Source organism: Aulonocara stuartgranti, assembly GCF_965226115.1.
Source record: "Aulonocara stuartgranti genome assembly, chromosome: 4".
NCBI lineage: Eukaryota > Metazoa > Chordata > Actinopteri > Cichliformes > Cichlidae > Aulonocara > Aulonocara stuartgranti.
In genome coordinates, this window is record NC_138942.1 from 18,178,170 (window position 1) to 18,198,455 (window position 20,286).

General features: G+C 40.0%; 2 protein-coding genes across 2 annotated transcripts; both read left to right on the plus strand.

The window, feature by feature from the left end:
• The first annotated feature begins 1,038 nt into the window (after positions 1–1,038).
• Positions 1,039–2,812, plus strand: rln3a (relaxin 3a). Its single transcript, XM_082529018.1, has 2 exons — positions 1,039–1,324; positions 2,445–2,812. The coding sequence occupies exons 1-2, from the start codon at positions 1,165–1,167 to the stop codon at positions 2,726–2,728; spliced, it is 444 nt and encodes a 147-aa protein (XP_082385144.1). The 5' UTR covers positions 1,039–1,164; the 3' UTR covers positions 2,729–2,812.
• Positions 2,813–4,336: 1,524 nt separating this feature from the next.
• il12rb2l (interleukin 12 receptor, beta 2a, like) lies at positions 4,337–20,048 on the plus strand. The gene is made up of 16 exons (XM_082529741.1): positions 4,337–4,477; positions 4,901–4,993; positions 10,573–10,720; positions 10,824–10,975; positions 11,124–11,257; positions 11,416–11,557; positions 11,943–12,019; positions 12,106–12,364; positions 12,480–12,671; positions 12,776–12,880; positions 12,974–13,117; positions 15,560–15,715; positions 15,879–15,939; positions 16,214–16,319; positions 17,065–17,382; positions 18,942–20,048. The coding sequence occupies exons 2-16, from the start codon at positions 4,927–4,929 to the stop codon at positions 19,203–19,205; spliced, it is 2,325 nt and encodes a 774-aa protein (XP_082385867.1). The 5' UTR covers positions 4,337–4,477; positions 4,901–4,926; the 3' UTR covers positions 19,206–20,048.
• Positions 20,049–20,286: the final 238 nt, after the last annotated feature.

The following is a 20,286-nucleotide window of genomic DNA, read 5'->3' on the forward strand; positions in this document are numbered from 1 at the left end:
TACTGTGGTCTGTAGCATTTTGATATTGCTCCCTTGACCTCCACAGGTTGCCCCAGCATGACAGTGTTTTAACAAGTGTCATGGTGGATACCTTCCCAAAATGTCATTTTGTTAGCTTTGTATCATCACATTAATTACAAATTCAGCACCCCTTTTGTAATTTCCTAAATGAGCGACCTTTGGCTATGCGGATATACAGATAAGAATGTGTTTTATTTGTCTCTGACTCATAATAAGACTTCTGTGTTATCAGACTTTGGAAATGTCACTGGTCCAGTCTCTCTTCTTCAATTCACCTTTTGGCAAAGAGCTAACAGGATGAGTAATTTCCTGCAGAAAAGGTAAGTTCTACATAAAGAATTTTTACGTAGGTTAACTGTGTCAAAGGTGATGTAATGAACTAGGATTGCAAAAACCTGAATGTATGGCTGTAATATTGTTAAATGTCATCAAGACAATTAAAGGCCACATGCGTCGGCAGAACTAACATGTTAATTTTTTAGGGACCATATTTTTTTACAGTGTGTTGGCATTGTTTTTTAATAATACAGTTTTATATGAATTAAATTGGATTTGTTTGAAAAAAAAATTGAACATGTAAAAGTCATTCAGTTTCCAATGGTCTGTGCAGAAAACTACACAAATATGTGCTATACACTGATTAATAACACTATATGTATTTTTTAAGTGCTAAAGGAGATGTATACATGTGTTTGTAAACTTTTTTTCACATTTGATATACAATATGTATATAAAAATGGTTATAATTAGTATACCAAACAGCAATCAAGTAATCTTGTTATAACAGTCTAATTGTGTTTGTCATTGTCAGTGATCTGTACACAATATGGGTTTTCTGGTCTGGTCATTTTATTATATAGAGGGACAAACATTTGCCTAAACTATTAGATTATAGATTCCTCTAACAAACTCATTAACTATGCCACCTTTGGTCTTCTTTTTGTCTCCATAAAGGTCTCCCACTGTATCTCCTGTTCAGATCTGTTCTTCTCTCAGAGGAGGCCTACATGCGCAGTATGCATCTCCTCCTTTTCAGGGGTTCAAACACCTTTATAAAGCGCGCCTGGGTCATCTAAAAAGTCATTGCTTATGCAAAGAGCGAGTTAAACCAAATATTCTCCTCCCACTTCTTGCCTCGCGACTATGTGGAAAGCTGTGGTGCTGGCTGTGTGTCTGCTTGTGGCTGGCGTTCAGCCCATGGATGACCCAGCGTATGGGGTGAAGCTCTGTGGCCGCGAGTTCATCCGGGCAGTCATCTTCACCTGCGGGGGTTCACGATGGAGACGGTCACTCAGGAGTTTAGGTAAGCCCGGTGATATTTCACTTTATTTTTTACCTTTTGCAACCACTTTTAAAATTTCTATTTGTGAATCGAGGTGGCTGTGGCTCAGGTGATAGAGCAGGTTTTCTACCAGTGGATTGATTCCTGACTCCTCCAGTCTCAAGTATTGTTGGGCAAGATGCTGAAACTCACGTTGCCCCGATGCATCTGTCGGAGTGTGTGAATGTCAGAAAGCACTCAGGCATAGATAAAAGCTCTATATGAATGAGTGAATGACACTTGTAGTGGAAAGCGCTTTGAGTGTTCAGCTGAGCAGAGACGTGCAATGTGCCATCCATGACTATGTAAATAATTTAGACTAGTCTTTTTCTGCTCATTTGTGATCATGCAGAGGTATCCAGAGAAATGATGGAAGGAAATCACCTGTAAGTTTAAGTGTAGAATGACTGGCCGGCTGGTTAGAATGGCTGGTTAGCTAGCAATGGATTACATATGATCAGATTACAAAAACCGAGTGACTCCTACTTAATTTTTAGCTTTTTATTATAATTAATGGTAGTATTATTATAGTTGTTGTTCTTGTCTGGTTTTTTTTACCTTATTAACTATAATTTTATGACTTTTGCATTTCACATCTCTCTATCTATCTATCTATCTATCTATCTATCTATCTATCTATCTATCTATCTATCTATCTATCTATCTATCTATCTATCTATCTATCTATCTATCTATCTATCTATCTATCTATCTGTATTGTTGTTTAAGATTGAATTTGAGTGTATCCACTGAATTATGTTATTACTTACAAAAAAATGTATGAACTGTTCAGTAAATGACTACAGCTTAAAATGTAATTGCTCTCAGCCCTGAAAGGCTGAGAATGTGATATTCTGAATCAAAGTGCCTTGGTTTTCATTTACTATAATGATGTGCGCTTACTATTCTGAGCTATAAACCACCAAATGTACATTTAAGCATCTAACCCACCAGGCACACTTGGCAACAATCCAGTGGCATCCCACCCTCGCTCCTTCCATCATATCGTCTCCAGCAATAATGAAATGCAAATAATGCACATATTTTGCTTGGATGCAAGAGAAACCCATTCCTTCATACTTTATTGTTTTTACTCCCACAGATGCTTCAGAGGACCCCTTCACCTCCCCTCAGGATGAACTCTCAGAGGGCTTGAATCACAATTTTGCGGTGGAGAGTCTCCTTCAGAGAAACACAGATCCAAGCTCCGCATCCAGAGACAACCAGGAGGGAGCGTTCAGCCGCTCCACCCGTTCATTCATCACCGAAGAGATACTGGAGGCGCTTCGCAAAGCTGACCGCAAAGGCCGCGATGTGGTGGTGGGTCTCTCCAACGCCTGCTGCAAGTGGGGCTGCAGCAAGAGCGAGATCAGCTCTCTCTGCTGAGGGTCGATATATGCAATCTGAGCGCGCTGGCTGCCAGGCATGTTGTACACCTTAATAAACAAACAGAGACACACATATGCACACGCACTCTTCTTTATTCACTTTTTTGTGAATTTTATATCCTGCGTGTGTCTGTTCAGTAAAGTCTGTTTAATGTCTTTAATTTTCAGTATCAAGTAAATCTTTATGTGGCCAGTATGATATATAAAGAGACACGTTTGTTTTATGACGTCTTTGCTTGTTTTCTTTTTACATTACCAGTAACTTTCTCTGCTGCAACTGATGAGAGCTCAAGGGAATAAAATGCTTTGCTAAAATCATTTGAGAACAAGTTCATTAAAAAACTAACAAACACACTCGTCACATGACACGGAGGGATAAATGAATGGAAAATTCATTACAATCTGTGTTATAACAAACATAAAGTGACAGGTAGATGTGTATTTTTACCTCAGTCCCCAATGCTTACACAGCAGCTTTGCTTCCCATGAAATATGCTGCTGTGGCCTACTTAGCTTTTGAGGCATTTCCACTTCCTTAAAAACATGCTGTAATTGGTGGAAGGGGGGCAAACATTAAAATGTACGATACTTAAGTCACTGCAGCATAAAAATGACTTTTACTTGGGGGAAATTATATTTGCAGAGTCGGTTTCCACAGTTGATATGCTGCTTTCAGTTGAGGTTTTAATGTCTGTTTAGTTTCAGTTTACTATTTATTAGTTTCAGTATTAGGTTTAGTTTAGTTAGCTTTGGGTTTGTTTGTTTTTTAGCTTTGATCACTGATGCTATTTATCTAGGTCAACAAGTTCACAAGGGGTCACAAAAAAGAACAATATCTCATGTCATGTAAACATACCCTCTGGAAATGCATGCACGAAGAGCCTCGGATGCAGGTTAACACATGTTACTGTGATTTGTGTTTTATGTGCCACATATTTTTTTAGTTGGTCTAATGTTATATTAGCTAACAGTTTAGCTTTAGCAAACTGATATTACTATTCTACTGCTCTATCACAAACACACTTACCATCCACTTCATACAGATTTGTAATAAAATGGCTAGTGTATATATTTTTTTAATTCAAATGACCATTAGGACACATAGATTTCACATGAATACGTTTAGAGAACTTTCCTATAATGATTTTTAAAGGTTGCAAACAACCTTCAGGATATTCTTTTAAAAAGGAAACAAGCAGACACAAACGTGTTTCTTAAAACAGGTAACAGACTCTAAAACAGAGGGAATTATGGTGTGTTCAAAAGTTTATATAAGCCCAAAATGCTTTATACACTCAGGTTAGTAGCTGTCATTTTAATTAGACACTTTCATACACGTGCTCACGTTTGAGCGGCAGAAATTCAAAACAAAACTACCTCAAAGTTCAGTAACCTAAATATCTTACGCTACTTTTTGTCACGTGATATCTCTTTTTCTTTTCTTGAACTTATGAAAAGCGTTTGCGTAATTAAAAAACAAAAAAATAAAAAATACAGGGTAGCTACGACAGACACGTTTCGGGACCTGCAGCGACTTAGTGTGTGGGAAGAACTGACACGACTAGCTGCCGGCGAGCACGCGCGGGTGAGTTGACGTCACTGGCAATTCCAGCAACTGGGTGGAGCGAATCGGTAACTGCGGAGAGGAGACATTTCTGAACTTCACAGCAAGTTTCTCAGTTAAAACAAAAGTTGCGTGTTCCTGCAGAGCATGGGCGGCTCACATCTCAGCGTGTCTCACCCGGAGGTAAATCATTTGTACCCTAATAATACTTAATATTTACTTAGAAAAAAAAGAGATCATAATTAAGGTTTAATAGAATTTGAGACTAAATAAAATGCCGAGTGTCTGGTAATTCGGTACTTATCACAAAGCTGCTCCCTCCTATCTGGCAATACGCCTATTTTTGTTAATCACCAAATGACTTTACGCTCCACTGCACCCAAGAGGAAGTCTGAAACTGTCAGTCTGTATGCAGTTGGGCTATTTATGCCAGATGTTGTATTTGTGATACGGATGTAGTTACCCCACATGTTGCAGCTACAGGTCAATGCGTGAACTCTTTCTGTAAGACCAACAGAGTTTTTGACTATGTCTTGTGATTGATTATTATTGTTGTTGTTGTTATTTTGTATGTGAGAGTTCCTGATGAATTTGGGCTTTTCGCAGGCACTAGATGCCCTTGTCTAAATGTGATGGCCAGACCTATAACAAGGTGGCTTCTGTCCATCTTGGTGACCAGTGTCTCTGCTGCTGCAGCAGGTAGGCCTGTTCAAAAGCGCTTGTGCACAAATACTCATAAAAAGTACTTGCGCCTGCATTCAAAGGGAAGTGTTATCGCCTTGTACCCCACAACTTTATCAACTGTAATAACCACAACACTTTAACACCCTGTTACACTAACCCACTTAAATGCCATGCTATCTGCAGTGCTGTTTTCTTTACAGTCATGTTTACTGATTATTTGATTAATTCTGTACTTTGAGAGGTTTTGCTTTATCATAACCCCTAAATGATTTGTTTTTCCTGTTCTCTAATGCTTTAGAAATTCCTTCTTTGTACTGCTTTCTTTGTTTAGTAATACTTTGGTTTAAAATCTTAAACTTAAACTTGTAGACACTCACTGTGGTACCACTGTCCTGACCTTCTCTATACATTTTAAGATTAGAATCATCACCCCATCATTCCCACTGATTTTCAGTCCAGTTCTGGTGTAATTTGGCATCCCTCAGCTTTTTCTCCCTGTTTCACCCTTATTGAGAATTTTCAGCCATTCTTCCACTGAGACCATTTCTGATAATGCTTCAGTGAACAGTAGATGAATCACCTGAAGGGTCAGATGCATCTCTCAGGTCATTTTGTTTGTTCTGGTCACATTTTTTCCTGTTTTTGAGAACGTGAGTTTCCAGTAGTGTCCGTCTGCTGTAGAGAGTTTTTTAGGCTTGACAGTTCTTCTTTTGTAGTTTTGTAGCTGTAGCTTCCTCAAATTTGTTTTAGGACACACTGCACACTATGCCTAAATATGCCATGTTTTCAGCTAAAAGCTCTTTTGGAATCATCTTACAAAAATCCAATTTTATGCCTGTCAAACTAGGTTATATTTGATATTTTTCTTAGATTTAACTAAAGAAATACAAGCAAATTATTTGTTTATTAGACAGGCTGCTTGTAAAAAAGTGGCTAAATACAATAAAAAATGGGTTTTTGCTCAGTTCTGTGTTTTATGTAGGCACAACACTGGTTCGTCCTTTGACTTTGATCCCTTTTTATGCTTGAATGATTCTTTGGTCAGTGTTAAGTGGCCCTAAAAATAGTGTGTGGACATTCCTGAGTGAAAAAAGGAACAAACAACCAAAGAAAGAAACATGTTCCAAGAGAACTAGACCACTTTCAAAGGTTACAAAACAGTCTGGCTCCCCAGATGCAACATACAAAGAAAAGAGGGTAGCTCAAGACTTTTGCACAGTACAAGGGAATGGTTGCAGACTAACCAAGAGCAGACCAAGTATATTAAAGCTTAATTTTCACATTATTTTCCACTTTTCAACTAGGCACATGCAAATGCTATCCATAAATGAATGAGTATTTTAGTTCTTAGTAAAGGACTGACCTGTACAATAACAGAAAATGTTAGTTGGGAGCTTTATGTGCATCACATTTTCCTGAAGCTGAGGACACTACATCAATCTCAACACATTTTTACTATTTATTCTCACTATTTATTTATTTGGTGGCCCATCTATCACACCTATCAGTCTTTCCTCATTGTTTGTGCTGTTTTTAAAGAGAAGTGGTCATAATTGATTAGACTACACTTGTTTTGGATCCAAACTGCACAAACTGCTCATTTCCTGTTCTGCAATCTGCTTTCCTGCAGTAGTCGGCATATATTGAATGGGTTACTGCTAAAAGTGTAGAGGCTTACAAGAAACGTGTAAAGGTGGCAATCTTGCGATGAGTAAAATCAAAGGTATGCGTGTGTGTGTGCGCACAGATAGACGGATGCGCGCACATTTTTTTTCTTGTGGTTGAGAACAGTGTTAGATCTATTGCTTTCTCCCCCTTTTCTTCATCATCTCTCACTTCCTGTATCATTTTATAACAATTATAGTCACCTTTGCTAAAAGCCTTAACTTATGCAATCTTATTAAATGATAATAAATGTGGAGAATATGGTTGGAACTGACGGTAAATCAGTCGTGTTCACTCTTATTTCTTCACTCATTACATGTGTCTGAGTTTGTGAGTCATTGTAGCTTGGCAGTCTGTCACACAGGGTCAGTTTGCTTTACTGTGACTCGTGGGGATATTACCAAATATAGTTTTATTGCAGACGTTTTGTCACTTTCCTTTCTTTGTCTTTTGTTTCATTAGTTTTATTTCCTAGGAAATGAGACAAAGGAGCTGATTTAAAACACATCTGGAGCTTTTTAACAGTAAAGCTGTTATAAAAAGCTAAATTAGCCCCCACTAGCAAGACGCAGAACCACATTAAATATATTAAATAAATACTCGTGCTGTTAGTGTGTTTGGGTTTTAGCAGCAGTGAAGGTGACTGGTGTAGCAAGAGAGAGAGGTTTGACAGAACTGCCAGAAAGTGACTAGAGAAGGGAGCTAAGGCTGGATTTTGGAGAAGGGAGAGTGCATGTTGGGTAGGAACAGTGTGTGGTTTAAGTAATGTGGGATCTTGAAGTGGATGAGTGCAGGCTGATTAGATGGACAACGAGGTGGGAACTCATTGCAGTTTATTTTTTCTGTACTTCATCTCTCCTCTGTCTTCCTGCATTCTGTGAGCTGGGAGTTTTTATATTCAGCGTGCTGCTGTGTTGCATCAGCGTAGGTTTTTGGTTGAGCAGTATTGAAAGGACAAGTTGTGGAACACATCTGGGAAAGATTTTGTGCATCACTGGCCGAATTTCCTGTACTTTGTTCGTATTTTTAGAAATGTTTGATACTTTTCTACATCACTTTATGTTAAAAAGATCTAGTTAAAGTAATGGAAAACACACAAATCAGGCACTGAGTGGACCTCACCTGCCACTTCGTTAAGCACACCTTGCTAGTAGTGGGTTGGATCAAAGTCTGCCTTTATTCTTCTTGCAAAGATTCAACAAGTTGCCGGAAACATTCCTCACAGATTTTGTCCATATTGCTACAATGGCTGCAGATTTGTCTGTCGCACATCCAGATTCAGATCTGGTGACTGTGGAGGTCATTTGAGTGTAGTGAACTATTTGTCATGTTCAGGAAACCAATCTGAGGTTTGTGATGTGGTGTTTTATCGTGCTGGAAGCAACCACCTGACTCTGGGTACACTGTAGTCATAAAGGGATGGGCAGAAACAATACTCAGGTAGGCTGGCCCAAAGACTGCTAAGAGAATTTTCCCCACATTATTACACAACCAGCAACCTGAACTGTTGATACAACCCTGGATGAATCCATGCTTTTGTATGCCAAATTCTGAGCCTGCCATCTGAATGAGGAAGCAGAAACTCCTCTATTACCCAATTCTGGTAAGCCTGTGTGAATTTTGACCTCAGTTTCCTATTCTTAGATGACAGGCATGGCAGTTTGACAAACAGCCACACCAGCCCATCTGGCACCAACAGCCACATTGAAAGTCACTGCAATAACATTTCTCCTTCATGCTAATGCTCAGTTTGAACTGAGCATTAGCATCCGGTCATCCCGGATCAGAGGATGCTGATTTTCTATGTGATTTGATGTTTGTGTTAACAAGAAGCATGTAACAGTTTAACTAATCAAGTGGCCTCTGAGTTTATAATTGAAACAGACTTTTGACCTTTGTCAGCTAGTACAGCGGTCCCCAACCCTCGGGCCACGGTCGTTTGGTACCGGGCCACGAGAGTTGAGGCTCGGGTGTAAAATTTATGGTTTCCAGAGTTTTTATCGGTTTTTAGCGTTGTTTTTTATCGTTTTTATCGTTAACTCGGTTTCCCTGGGTCTTTTCCTGTGTGTTATGAATAAATCTTCTTTTTTTGGTACCGGTGCTGGTTTTATTTTGTTGTATTTATCCAAAACACCATAAAGAACGGTCCGTGAAAGTATTGTCGGACATAAACCGGTCAATGGCGCAAAAAAGGTTGGGGGCCGCTGTTCTAGTATTATCCCTGACACTGAGGGCTCAACATGGATACGAATGTATTTTATTTTCTGTCCTCTTTAGTGTTTAGTTCAGATCCGCAGAAAATCAGAGTATAAAATGCTTAAATATGTCACCCCTTCATGTCAGGGATTAATTATGTTATTCAATATTAGAAATATGTGTTTCTGCTCATATTCACCTCATGTTCAAGACTTTCTGCACATTCAGAACTTTTCACAAAGCCTGTGGTTATAGAGAATTTCCTTGTCAGTTATCCAAGTAGCAACAGTACTTCTAAACCTGGGCTTAAAAAGTGGATCGTAATCCTTGTAAACATGACCCCTGTTTGGCAGCCCACAGTTGGCAGTCAGCTAAAGTAATCTGAAATGTAATGTAATGTTCTCCCTGCCTTGTCGGTATAAGCCCCACCCACCCCCTTACGGGTTCATGTGGACTAAGTGTGGCTTTACCGTTCCTACACCTTCCCACGGTTCACCCAGACCTGCCCACTGTGGGACTACCTGGGCCTGTCTGCTGGGACTGATGCTTTTGGCGTCTTTAGTGTAGTGGTTAAAACGTTTGCTTGGCAAGCAAAAGGTTAACAGTTCAAGTCCAGTCGAAGACACAGATCCCTTTGGTGTGTGATGACTCTGCCAACTCAAAACATTAGGAACTACGTGCTGTGGCGAGAAAGTCGCTGAAAGCTGCGTGAGTTAAAAAAAAATAAAAATACTGACACCAAACCTTCTCTTCATCTTATTTCGTGGCTCCTCCATGGGATGTGTGTGCACAACATAGACATTCACTAAATTGGCACAAAAGATTTCATGTATAAACTGTACAAACTCATATCTGATATAGTTTTTTTTTAATTTAAAAAAAGTCCCACTGTTGGAAAAAGACCTGCCTCTGAGGTTTATAGGAGTAATCCCTCTGCTTCTTTCATTGGGGCGATGTGTTCCCTGAGTGCCCCATGGACTCTATGCCTGTGCCTTGAAAGATCGTCTGCCCACGTGTCCCCCCTACTTTGTGTTGACAGATTTGGGAGGGTGTGGAATCATGGTTCAGCGGATGGGCATAGGCTAATAATGCAGCAGCTGTCTTTAATGGAAAGCGGAACTTCAAATCATAATCTAATGCAAACTAGACAGCTGTCAGAAAAACCATGTATTTAGTTTATTACAGAGACACTTTCTAAATCATTATTTGTAGGTGTGTGGGCTTGATTTCACTGTAAAATGACTGTATATGAGTGAGCATGCCTTTTTCTCATCACCTTTACTTGCATCTTGGCCTGATGGAACACGAGAGGAAGACGTAGAGAAAGGAGTTCAGGGTGTACAAACTAAGAACTGTTTTTATTGAGCAAGAGACAAACATGAGGAAAAGGAATATGGAAAAGGAAGGAATGGGGAAAAGGAAGAGGAAAGACAGAGGAAACAGTAGGAGTGAGGAAGCATTAATGGGAGGAAGAGAACAGTGAGAGGTTTGCCTCTTTGGACTTCTCCTCTTTGGAGCTCAAAGGAGGGATATCCTCCTTCTATCTCTCACGGGCAAGAACAAAAGCATCCTAAACACACAAAGGGAAGCGGGTGAAACAAAAAAGCAGATATGAACTCACGTGAAACATAAAACATAATGAAAGTGGGTCTGAAAATAAAACAGGAAGAAAAACTACAAACAAAACCCAGATTGGTAACGATGACTTGTGTTTGTCCTTTGTGTTTTTTCAGATCCGCCAGCTCCTCCCTCTGATCTTGAGTGCTTTAGACCATGTGACGAGACAAGCTGCCATGTGGACATACAGTGCACCTGGGATCCAAAGTCAGACCCTAAGATCCCCACTAACTACACCCTGCACTGGGAGCCAGCTCATAACCAGTAAATAAAACCCATTTTTTACAGCTGTAAACAATAAGAAATGCCCCCTGAATTTGTCTTGAACTTCTCCTGGTGTCATGTCTCGTCTGGTCTTTTCTTTCAGCGACAGCCATGTGAAAGGTGGGACCAGTTTAGACGGTCGCATTCCTCGAGAGGACTTCTCCGGTGGAGGAGAACTTCGGGTTTGGGTCGAGGCCGTTAACCAGAATGGCTCCAACAAATCTCAGCCGGTCGTCTTTAACGTCGAAGGAATCAGTGAGTCAGTCCCACAAATACAAACGCCACCACAAACGGCAGTAATAATGATCAGTTCCTAATACCGAAAATTTTTTGATGTTTATCTTCAAATGATTGATTTTCATTTAAGTAATATTAAAGATGAAACTTTTTTTTTCACTGCTAGCCAAGCCACCCCCACCTAAAGACATTACAGCCGAACCGGAACCGTTGGAGTTTTTGTGGAACACTTCCTGCATAGAGTCTTCTGGACGCTGTCACATTCGATATCGGACTAAGGGAGAAACAGACTGGCCAAAGGTGTAGTGCGTTTAGGGGTTTTCTTCCCCATTAACAAATGAATACATGAAATAAAGTCCTTAAAAAAGCTTATTAGGCAAGTTAAATTGTATAGTTTGAGAGACAAAAGTGTCATCCAGTGAAATTATGCTCAAGCTTGTTTTTTTCCTCTTGTGCAGTTTGAGGATGAAGTACATAGCACCTACGCAGTGGAGGAACCGGACCTTTTTACGGTTTATGAATTCCAAGTTCGTTGTGACTGTGGTACAGGATTAATGAGCGACTGGAGTAAGATCCATAGCGTTAGGAGCTCAGAGTCAGGTGAGAGTCCTCATTTGGAGTAATAATAATGATGATAAAAATAATAATAATAATAATAACTTAGATCTTTATGGCACCTTTAGTGGAACCTAAGAAATGTCACGAGGATTGCATCACTTTCCCAAGTTTAGCATTTAAGAACAATTCAAAAAAGGTTCATGTTTCTCTGGGTTTTTTTGTTTTTTTGTTAAAAAAAACCTCTTTAACATTCTTTCACATATTACATCAGAATTGGGAAGCCACTTGAATTGTAGCTGATTACTGTAGTTTTGCATTAAACTGTAACTGTTCTCTTAGCTGTTTTAGTGGCATGTCTTTCGTGCAGCTAGAAGGAAAATGTTGCCTTATCTCCCTGGCTTTGTCTCTTTCTTGCAATGCCACTCAGACCCTGTTGGAGAAGTGGATTTATGGAGGGACTGCGGTATTTCCCCTCTAAGCTCTGACTGTTTTCTGACTTGGAAGGTAGGCTGAGAACTAACTCGCTCACTCTGTCTCACCACGAGCCAACTCATCCCTCACTCTCCTCGCCTTTTCTCCATTCCCTCCAGAGTCTCTCTGATTCTCAGGCACGTGGGTTCATTCGTGGATATAACCTCACAGTTTCCTACAGCAACGGCTCTAAATTGCAGATGTCCACGGCCGAGCCAAACAGGCAGTACGTGCATGAAATTGTGGAGCAATTGTGCAGCAACGGTACCACAAAATGGTTCCTCAACGCCACTCTGAAGGATGTGTCATCAGTCAGCATAATCGCCTACAGTTCTAAAGGTGCCACAAAGGAATCGTTTCTGAATATATCAACAACAGGTAAGAGACTGTGCAGACTTTCATAAAAACTACAGGACGCTTTGAAGCCCCTAGCGGCATCTAACCATCTCCGATAGGGGATACATTTAACCTTAAGCACTGGTCTCTTGTTAAGGTAAAGAAGAAAATGTTCTAAAAGTTAACCTCGAGATGAATAAAGAGAACCTCAGCGTGTCCTGGGACCCACCGTCTGACGTCTCCGAGCTAGAAGAATACGTGGTGCAATATAAACAGGCAGGATCTCCACCTGGCCGAGAGTTTGACTGGATAAGAGTGAAAAAAAGCCAGAACGGAACATTTTTTAAAGGTCTGTAATGTGTCAAACCTCATTAATTAAAAGAGTTGTTGTTGTTATGATAACTGTTGATTGCATTTTGAACCCTGTTGTGTGTTGTATGTCTCCACCTACAGGTCAGTTTCAGGAGTACAAAGCATACCAAGTGTCGGTGTTCAAGGTATTGAACCGCAAGGAAGTCCTCCATCTCTTCACAGAGATTGGATATTCTCGTCAGAAAGGTGGCGCTCTCTGCTTTGTTCCTTTGATGGTTTCAGGCCACTGTAGCCTCTTTTCTCTCATCATAATAATTTTTTTCTTTTTTTCTTAATCAGCTCTGTTAGCAGTGCCGTCATTTAAGGTGGAAACTCTCACTGAGACTGAGGTGACTCTTCACTGGAAAGCCATTCCTCTCTCCGAGCAGACTGCCCGGATCTGGTGCTACGAAATTGGATACAAATGGTTGGATACGCAAAAAGGTATATAGCAGCAAACTATGTTACAGTTCAGTTATTTCTGGCTGATTTTTGCAAAGCTAACTGTTCATAGTTAGTAAAGAAGATAGCATGCATGCTTAAAATATAAAGCACATTACATATGAAGGGAAAAAAGACAGAAAACAGGATAAAGATTTTTCTGGGTTGTATTTATCAAACATCTCAGAATTAGTCCTATATAGCATAATATAGGACTTGGCTTTGTGTTTTAAATGTGTTCCTGATGTATTATTTCTGCCTTAAGCTCAGGTCTTGTACCAGAGGTCTGGGATTTTGAGGGCTCCGCACAGTATCTTAACTCTTCCCAGGACATTCCCCGAATCTGCTAAGGCCACTCTCTCAGTTTACACCCCCTAACGGTCCCAACAACCACTGGGTCCACTTTGGACTTCCACGCCTATTCCTTCAGCCACTAGTACATAGCAGTCGTCTTGTGCTCCTTTTCTTTTTTCTAGCATTGCTATCAGCTGGGATCACGTCATCTATCACAGCTGCAGTCCCCTGATGCTTGTCAACCACCACAGTGTCTGGTTGGTTGGCCAACAGCTGTTGGAAGTCCCACAAGACCTTACCCCTGTTGTTCCACTTTCAGAGGTGTGTCCCACTGAGACGTGTGGACTAATACTTACGTGACCCAGATGTTCCTGCACTGTATCCCAGCCACTTGGATTGTGCTTCTGACTGTACATTGTCTTAGGGTGTGAACGATAGGTTCAATTGACATGTACCATACTCGAGAAGAACTTCCCTCCATCCCCTCTCCCCTGCAGGCTTGCACTCACATTGCGTTTAACTGTCTGGGCTAATTCACTGAAGTTTCCTTTAGCGTCACAAATACTTTTTTACTCTTAGATAAAGCTTTTGCAGAACCCAAGGAGCTCATGATTCTGTGCATTTTGTGGCACCCATAATGTGGTGGTGCACCATCTTGCTGAAAAAACTCAGGGAACGTGCCAGCTTCAGTGCATAAAGAGGGAAGCACATCATCATGTAGCAGTTTCAAATATCCAGTGGCTTTGAGGTTTCCATTGATGAAGAATGGACCCACTATCGTTGTACCCCATATACCACACCAAACCATCACTTTTGTTGTTCCAACAGTCTTGGAGGGATCCATCCAATGTGGGTTAGTGTCAGACCAATAGCGGTGGTTTTGTTAGTTAACTTCACCATTCACATAAAAGTTGGCCTCATCACTGAACAAAATCTTCTGCATGAACTGAGGGTCCTGTTCCAATTTTTGTTTTGCCCATTCTGCAAATTCTGTGTGCTGATCTGGGTCATCCTCGTTGAGATGCTGCAGTAGCTGGAGTTTGTAAGGGTGCCATTTGTGAGTAGCTAATATCCGCCGAAGGGATGTTCGACTAATGCCACTCTCCAGTGACATGCGGCGAGTGCTACGCTGTGAGCTCTTGCTGAATGAAGCTAGGACAGCCACTGATGTTTCTTCATTAGTGACAGTTTTCTTGCGTCCACATTTTGGCAAATCCAACACTGAACCAGTTTGAACACAATTTCGATCCGCTCCTCATGTGTTAACCTCTTTGACATGTCAATGGCAAAGAGAAACTTGCAAATAACTCATGAAAGAATAAAGTTACGTTGAAACCAAGCACACCATTGTTTTTCTTGTGACATTACCAGTAAGTTTGATGTGTCACATGGCCCTCTTCCTATTGAAAAAACAAAAGTAGTATCCAAGATGGCCGACTTCTAAATGGCCACCATGGTCACCACCCATCTTAAGGAGTTTGCCCCCTCACATATACTAATGTACCACAAGCAGGACTTTAATATCACCAACCATTCCCATGTTATTACGATGTATCCATTTAAATGGCCCACCCTGTACTACTGAACCCAGTGATTTTTATGGGGGCAGGTGTGGGGTGCAGATAGGAATGCTACTAGATTTGCACTGTGCTCGAGTCCAGATGAACTGTGTCCCAGCCCACCTTTTCAAGCAAGCAATGGCAACTTACCACTGCCTCACTTCTTTTCTGCCATATTTGCAAGAACTTTCACTGCCCAACTTTATTGACACCCGCAGCATGAACGCATGACAGGAATGTGCCGTGGTTTGTAGTATTGGACCTCTGATTTAGGATTTTTTGGAATATAAACTCTGGTCTAATAATTAGAATTTTCAGTTTTTGATTATAGTTTAGAGTTCTTAGTTTACTTTCAGTGTTTTTCTTTATTTTTGTAATCATAGTAGCCTAATGCCTTTGTGCTTTAGTCATTTCATCATAGGTGATGATTTTACAGTAGTATAATCCTACTAATTTCATCTGTCTGACATACGTGCATTATTAATGATTAACACCTGATTAGTGACTTCCTGCTCTGACATATTTGATAAATAAAGACTCAATAACTTTGATTACACACGTAACCTCACTCCAGACATTTTCTCTCTTTCAGTGTTCAATGTAAATGCTTCCAATGATCATCAGACCTTCACGCTCCGTGATCTCAGTCCAGGCGACTATGAGGTGTGGATGAGAGCTATTACTGAATTTGGACGTGAAGCGAATGCCACTGAAACATTCAAAATAAACCACCAGCAAGATATGTATGGTAGGTAGGATGGGTTTGACGTTATGTTTGAAGTTGTTGTTGATTTTTCTTTATTTTTCTTGCTGGATGTAACTAACTTAGGGTGTAATGGATTGTGCAGTGTTATAAGATATGAACTATTTATTATTTCTCTCACAATGATCGCTTCTCCCTCTTTTTTTAGGGTTATTGATACCAGTTCTGTCTGTTGTTGTGCTCCTTTGTGTGTGTTGTATTTTACTCAGGTGAGACGCTCATCTTAAACTTATCTCTGACATTATATTTGAAGCACATCACAATTGTGTTACGTACTTTTAACAAATACTTTTATATTCTGAATAAATGTTGAATAACATGAGAAATATAGTAAAAAAAAATATCACAGTATACCAAGGACACAAAACATATTAAATTCAAACTCCCTCCAGTTTTGTCTTTATGAACATAGTTACTTCTACTTTTTTATGAGGTGATCTCCCAGTCTAACATATTTGCTGTTTACTGTCTTGTCTCTGGCAGCGTTTGTCCAGGACCAATCAAAGCATGTCCACTGATATCTTCGTGCACCTATGAGAAAGTGCCTGATCCCCGCAACAGTCACATCTTTAAACAGATGAAGCATCAGGTTAGACTGAATGAAACGTAACTGCGAGGTTTCTATAGACTCCTAAAAGTCTTAATTTTTTTTACTGTATTTGTTATAGTAAAAGCCTTAAGTTATATAAAAAAACAACTTTAATAATGGTTTCAAAAATCCTTTAAAAGATACTTTCTGGTATTGTAAGTAATTAACAAAATGGCTCTTTATAGATCTGTATTACAGAAACAACAGCAGTCATTCTGTGATGTGAAAAAGAAAGTTGTCACAGGACTGTATGCAATCCCATGGAAAACTAAGTAGACATCATCATTCAGCAGCTTGTAGAGCCACATTTAGCAACAACTTAAACTGATTGTTTCCTGTATGGCTATCAGCATCTCACAGTGTTGTGGGGGAACGTCGCTTCAGTTGGTTGAGGTTTGTGGGAATTTTTTTTTAAACGCAGATCTCTTAAGTTCCCACCAAAGCATTTCAATCAGGTTTAGCCACTGCAACATGCTGAGTCTTTCCTTTTTTAGCCATTTGATTGCAGATTTGCTGCTCTGCTTCGAATCATTGCCCTGTTGCATGACCCAGTTTGGAGCATAATTTACTATACAGAGGAGCTCATGGTGTCCTGGTCTGGCTCCAAAACAATCCCAAGGCTACTAATGACAAAAAATAAGCTAAATCAAGACCAATACCAGTTGATGCATACAGGTCACTGATATATAAACTTGGCTCAATGATAATCAAGAAATTGTTTTTTGTTTTTTCTGTCTCTCTGTAGTTTAATGATCCTTTGGGCTGGATATGCATTCCCGTCTGTGAGCCACAGCCCAAGATCTCTGTGCTCGAAGTTGTAAAAATAAAGTCCCCAAATTTAAACCCTGATGGATTAGTAGGACCAGTGACAGGAGACAAGTTTTCACAAGATGATCAGAGGGAGGATGCTGTCCGAGAGGAGACTGGAAGGTTGGACCGCAGATATGGAAAAGAGCCCTACAGCAAAATGGTTGATTCCGATGAGGAAACGAGTGGCAGCTCATCAGAGGAAGAACAGTTCACGTCTGGTTACGAGCAACACTTCATGCCCTCTCCTTTAGAAGTAAGTTTTATCAAAGCCTCACACCTGATCAGAGACATTATTCTCATTTTTTTCTTTCTTTGTTGTTATTTATTGACTTTATTTAAAAAGAGCCAGTATACAAATAGTAAAGTAATACTATTTTACCTCAGACATACAGCTAAGCACTGGTCCAGGTCAGTCAGCTCACTGAAATTATTTCTTTGCGTCATCGGATGTGCTCCCAACTCTGCCAGCAAGAGCTCAAACTGCCCCGCTGACAACCTGGAATATGTACGAAAGAATCAGAATCAGAATACTTTATTGATCCCTGGGGGAAATTATTTTTTGTTACAGTGCTCCATTATAAGCCAACATTAAGACAAGACAGACAATACGCTAACTAAGAATAGTACAATATATACATATACATACATACATACATAAGTCACTCATAAATAAATAGCTGGAAAAGAAACATGTGTAGTTGTAGCAGCAAACAGTGTGTTAAGTGGATGCGTTGTACAGGGAGATGGCCACAGGCAGGAAAGATTTCCTGTGTCGTTCAGTGGTGCTTTTCGGTAATCTCAGTCTCTCACTGAACGAGCTCCTGTGACTGACCAGCATGTCATGGAGTGGGTGGGAGGTGTTATCCAACATTGTCTTTATCTTGGACAGCATCCGCCTCTCCGACACCACCTTGAGGGAGTCCAGCTCCATCCCCACAACATTACTGGCCTTACGGATCAGTTTATTGAGTCTGTTGGCATCTGCGACCCTCAGCCTGCTCCCCCAGCATGCAACAGCATAGAGGATCGCACTGGCCACAACAGACTCATAGAAAATCCTGAGCATTTTCTGGCAGATGTTGAAGGACCTCAGTCGCCTCAAAAAATAGAGACGACTCTGGCCCTTCCTGTAAAGTGCTGTGGTGTTTTTAGCCCAGTCCAGTTTATTGTCAATGTGTACTCCAAGGTATTTATAGTCCTCCACAATGTCAACACTGACCCCCTGGATTGAAACAGGGGTCAAGTGTTTCCTGGTCTTCCTGAAGTCCACGATCAGTTCCTTGGTCTTTGCCACGTTGAGCTGCAGATGATTCTGCTCACACCACGTGACAAAGGAGTCGACCACAGCCCGGTACTCTGTCTCATCAAGCAGCTGTGATACAGCTTCAAGTCCTGGATTAAACCAGGAAATTCTCTCTGCTGCTTCCTTCTCGTGAGAATTGGGTGGACCCAGGATCTTAGTTTCTTACTTTTCTAGTTTAGAAACATCCTGATTGCTTGATGTCAACTTCATTTTTTTCACTGTGTGCTTTTTGAGGGCAGATTTTCTCCCAAAATGCATCACTTTTGGTGTTTGTATACATTAGATGACAAGTTCAGATCACAAAAATTCAGAATTTTGTGTGCTTGGTTTGTAATGGCCTGTAGTCTAACTCTGTCATGATTTGCAGCTTTTGCATTAGTATACGACCATATCATGTTTAGTTTTTGTTTTTTATTCCACTATGATGTCATAATTCTGCCAGTCTTATATACACTTTGCAACTAAAGGCTCCCTTATTTATTCAAATCCTTTTTTCTCTCTCTCTGTAGTTTAATGAGTCCTTGGACTTTATCTGCATTCCCGTCAGTGAGACACAGCCCAAGAACTCTGAGGGATTAACAGGGCCAGTGGTGGGAGATGAGTCCTCGGAGATGGAGAGCCCAGATGATCAGAGGGAGGGTGGAAGAGAGGTGTACAACAAAATGGATGATCCCTATGAGGAGACAGGGGATTTCTGTAGCTCATCAGAGGAAGAACAGTTTACATCCGGCTATGAGAAACACTTCATGCCCTCTCCTTTGGAAGTACTCTAACATTGGCTATATCGCCACACCTCATCTGGCACGTTGTTTGTTTGTTTGTTTAATATACGATTGTTTAAGATGGAAAACCTCTGGATAGCCTTTTTCTTGAGATGCCTGCAGAGCATTTGGGTCACTGGAAAAATTTGTCTGCTGAAGCTGATTTTATGTCTCTCTCTGTCACAGTTTTCAGCTTTTGCATTAGTTTGTTCCATCTAATCATATCATGTTTATTGTTTATTTTTTGGATACTTTTTCTATTTCAGTTAAAGTCGACTTGCTCTGCATCCCACACTTTGCCCAGCATTGAGCCTGACTATGACAACACCAACAGCAGTATTTTTAAGAGTCGAAACATTTGCAGGATGTGCAGTAGTTTACAATAGTTTATTTCGAATCTGCATATTAACCCTAATCAAAGTGCACAGAGTGACAAATTATACTGACACCACCTGCTAAAACACTTTATGGTATTATAAAGTATCTCAGGAAACTCAATAAAAATAAAAGTTATCTGTACAATTATAAAACTGTGCTTTAAACAGATGTTTGTTTGTTTTTTCACATAAAGCGTCTTTAGGTAACACTGGATCTAATTTTATCATATCCATGACCTGTATGAAGTCACTGGAAATAGAGTCTGAATTTGTTGCTATTTACTCACACACATGCTCTGTAAATGCCATCCATCCACTCTATTCCAATCCAATCTGGGTTGTGGGGTAAATGACAATCCTTTGAATTTGATTTTTAAATGATTTTGAGTGTGTTGGAAATATTAACATCTTTCTTAGTTTTTTACATTGTTGTACAATATACTTTATATTTTGATAAATAAAATGTCTGTCAAATACATGTACAGCCATCACATTTGATTTAAATGACTAATATTGACTGTTTAAGCAACACCATGCTGGAGGAATATGGTGTAACACACAATTTAGGTGTAATGATTAGAGATTACACTTAATAACAAAACCCAAAAGGCCATAATTGTAACACATGGTTAAGTTGGTTGTTATAGATAGATAGATAGATAGATAGATAGATAGATAGATAGATAGATAGATAGATAGATAGATAGATAGATTGA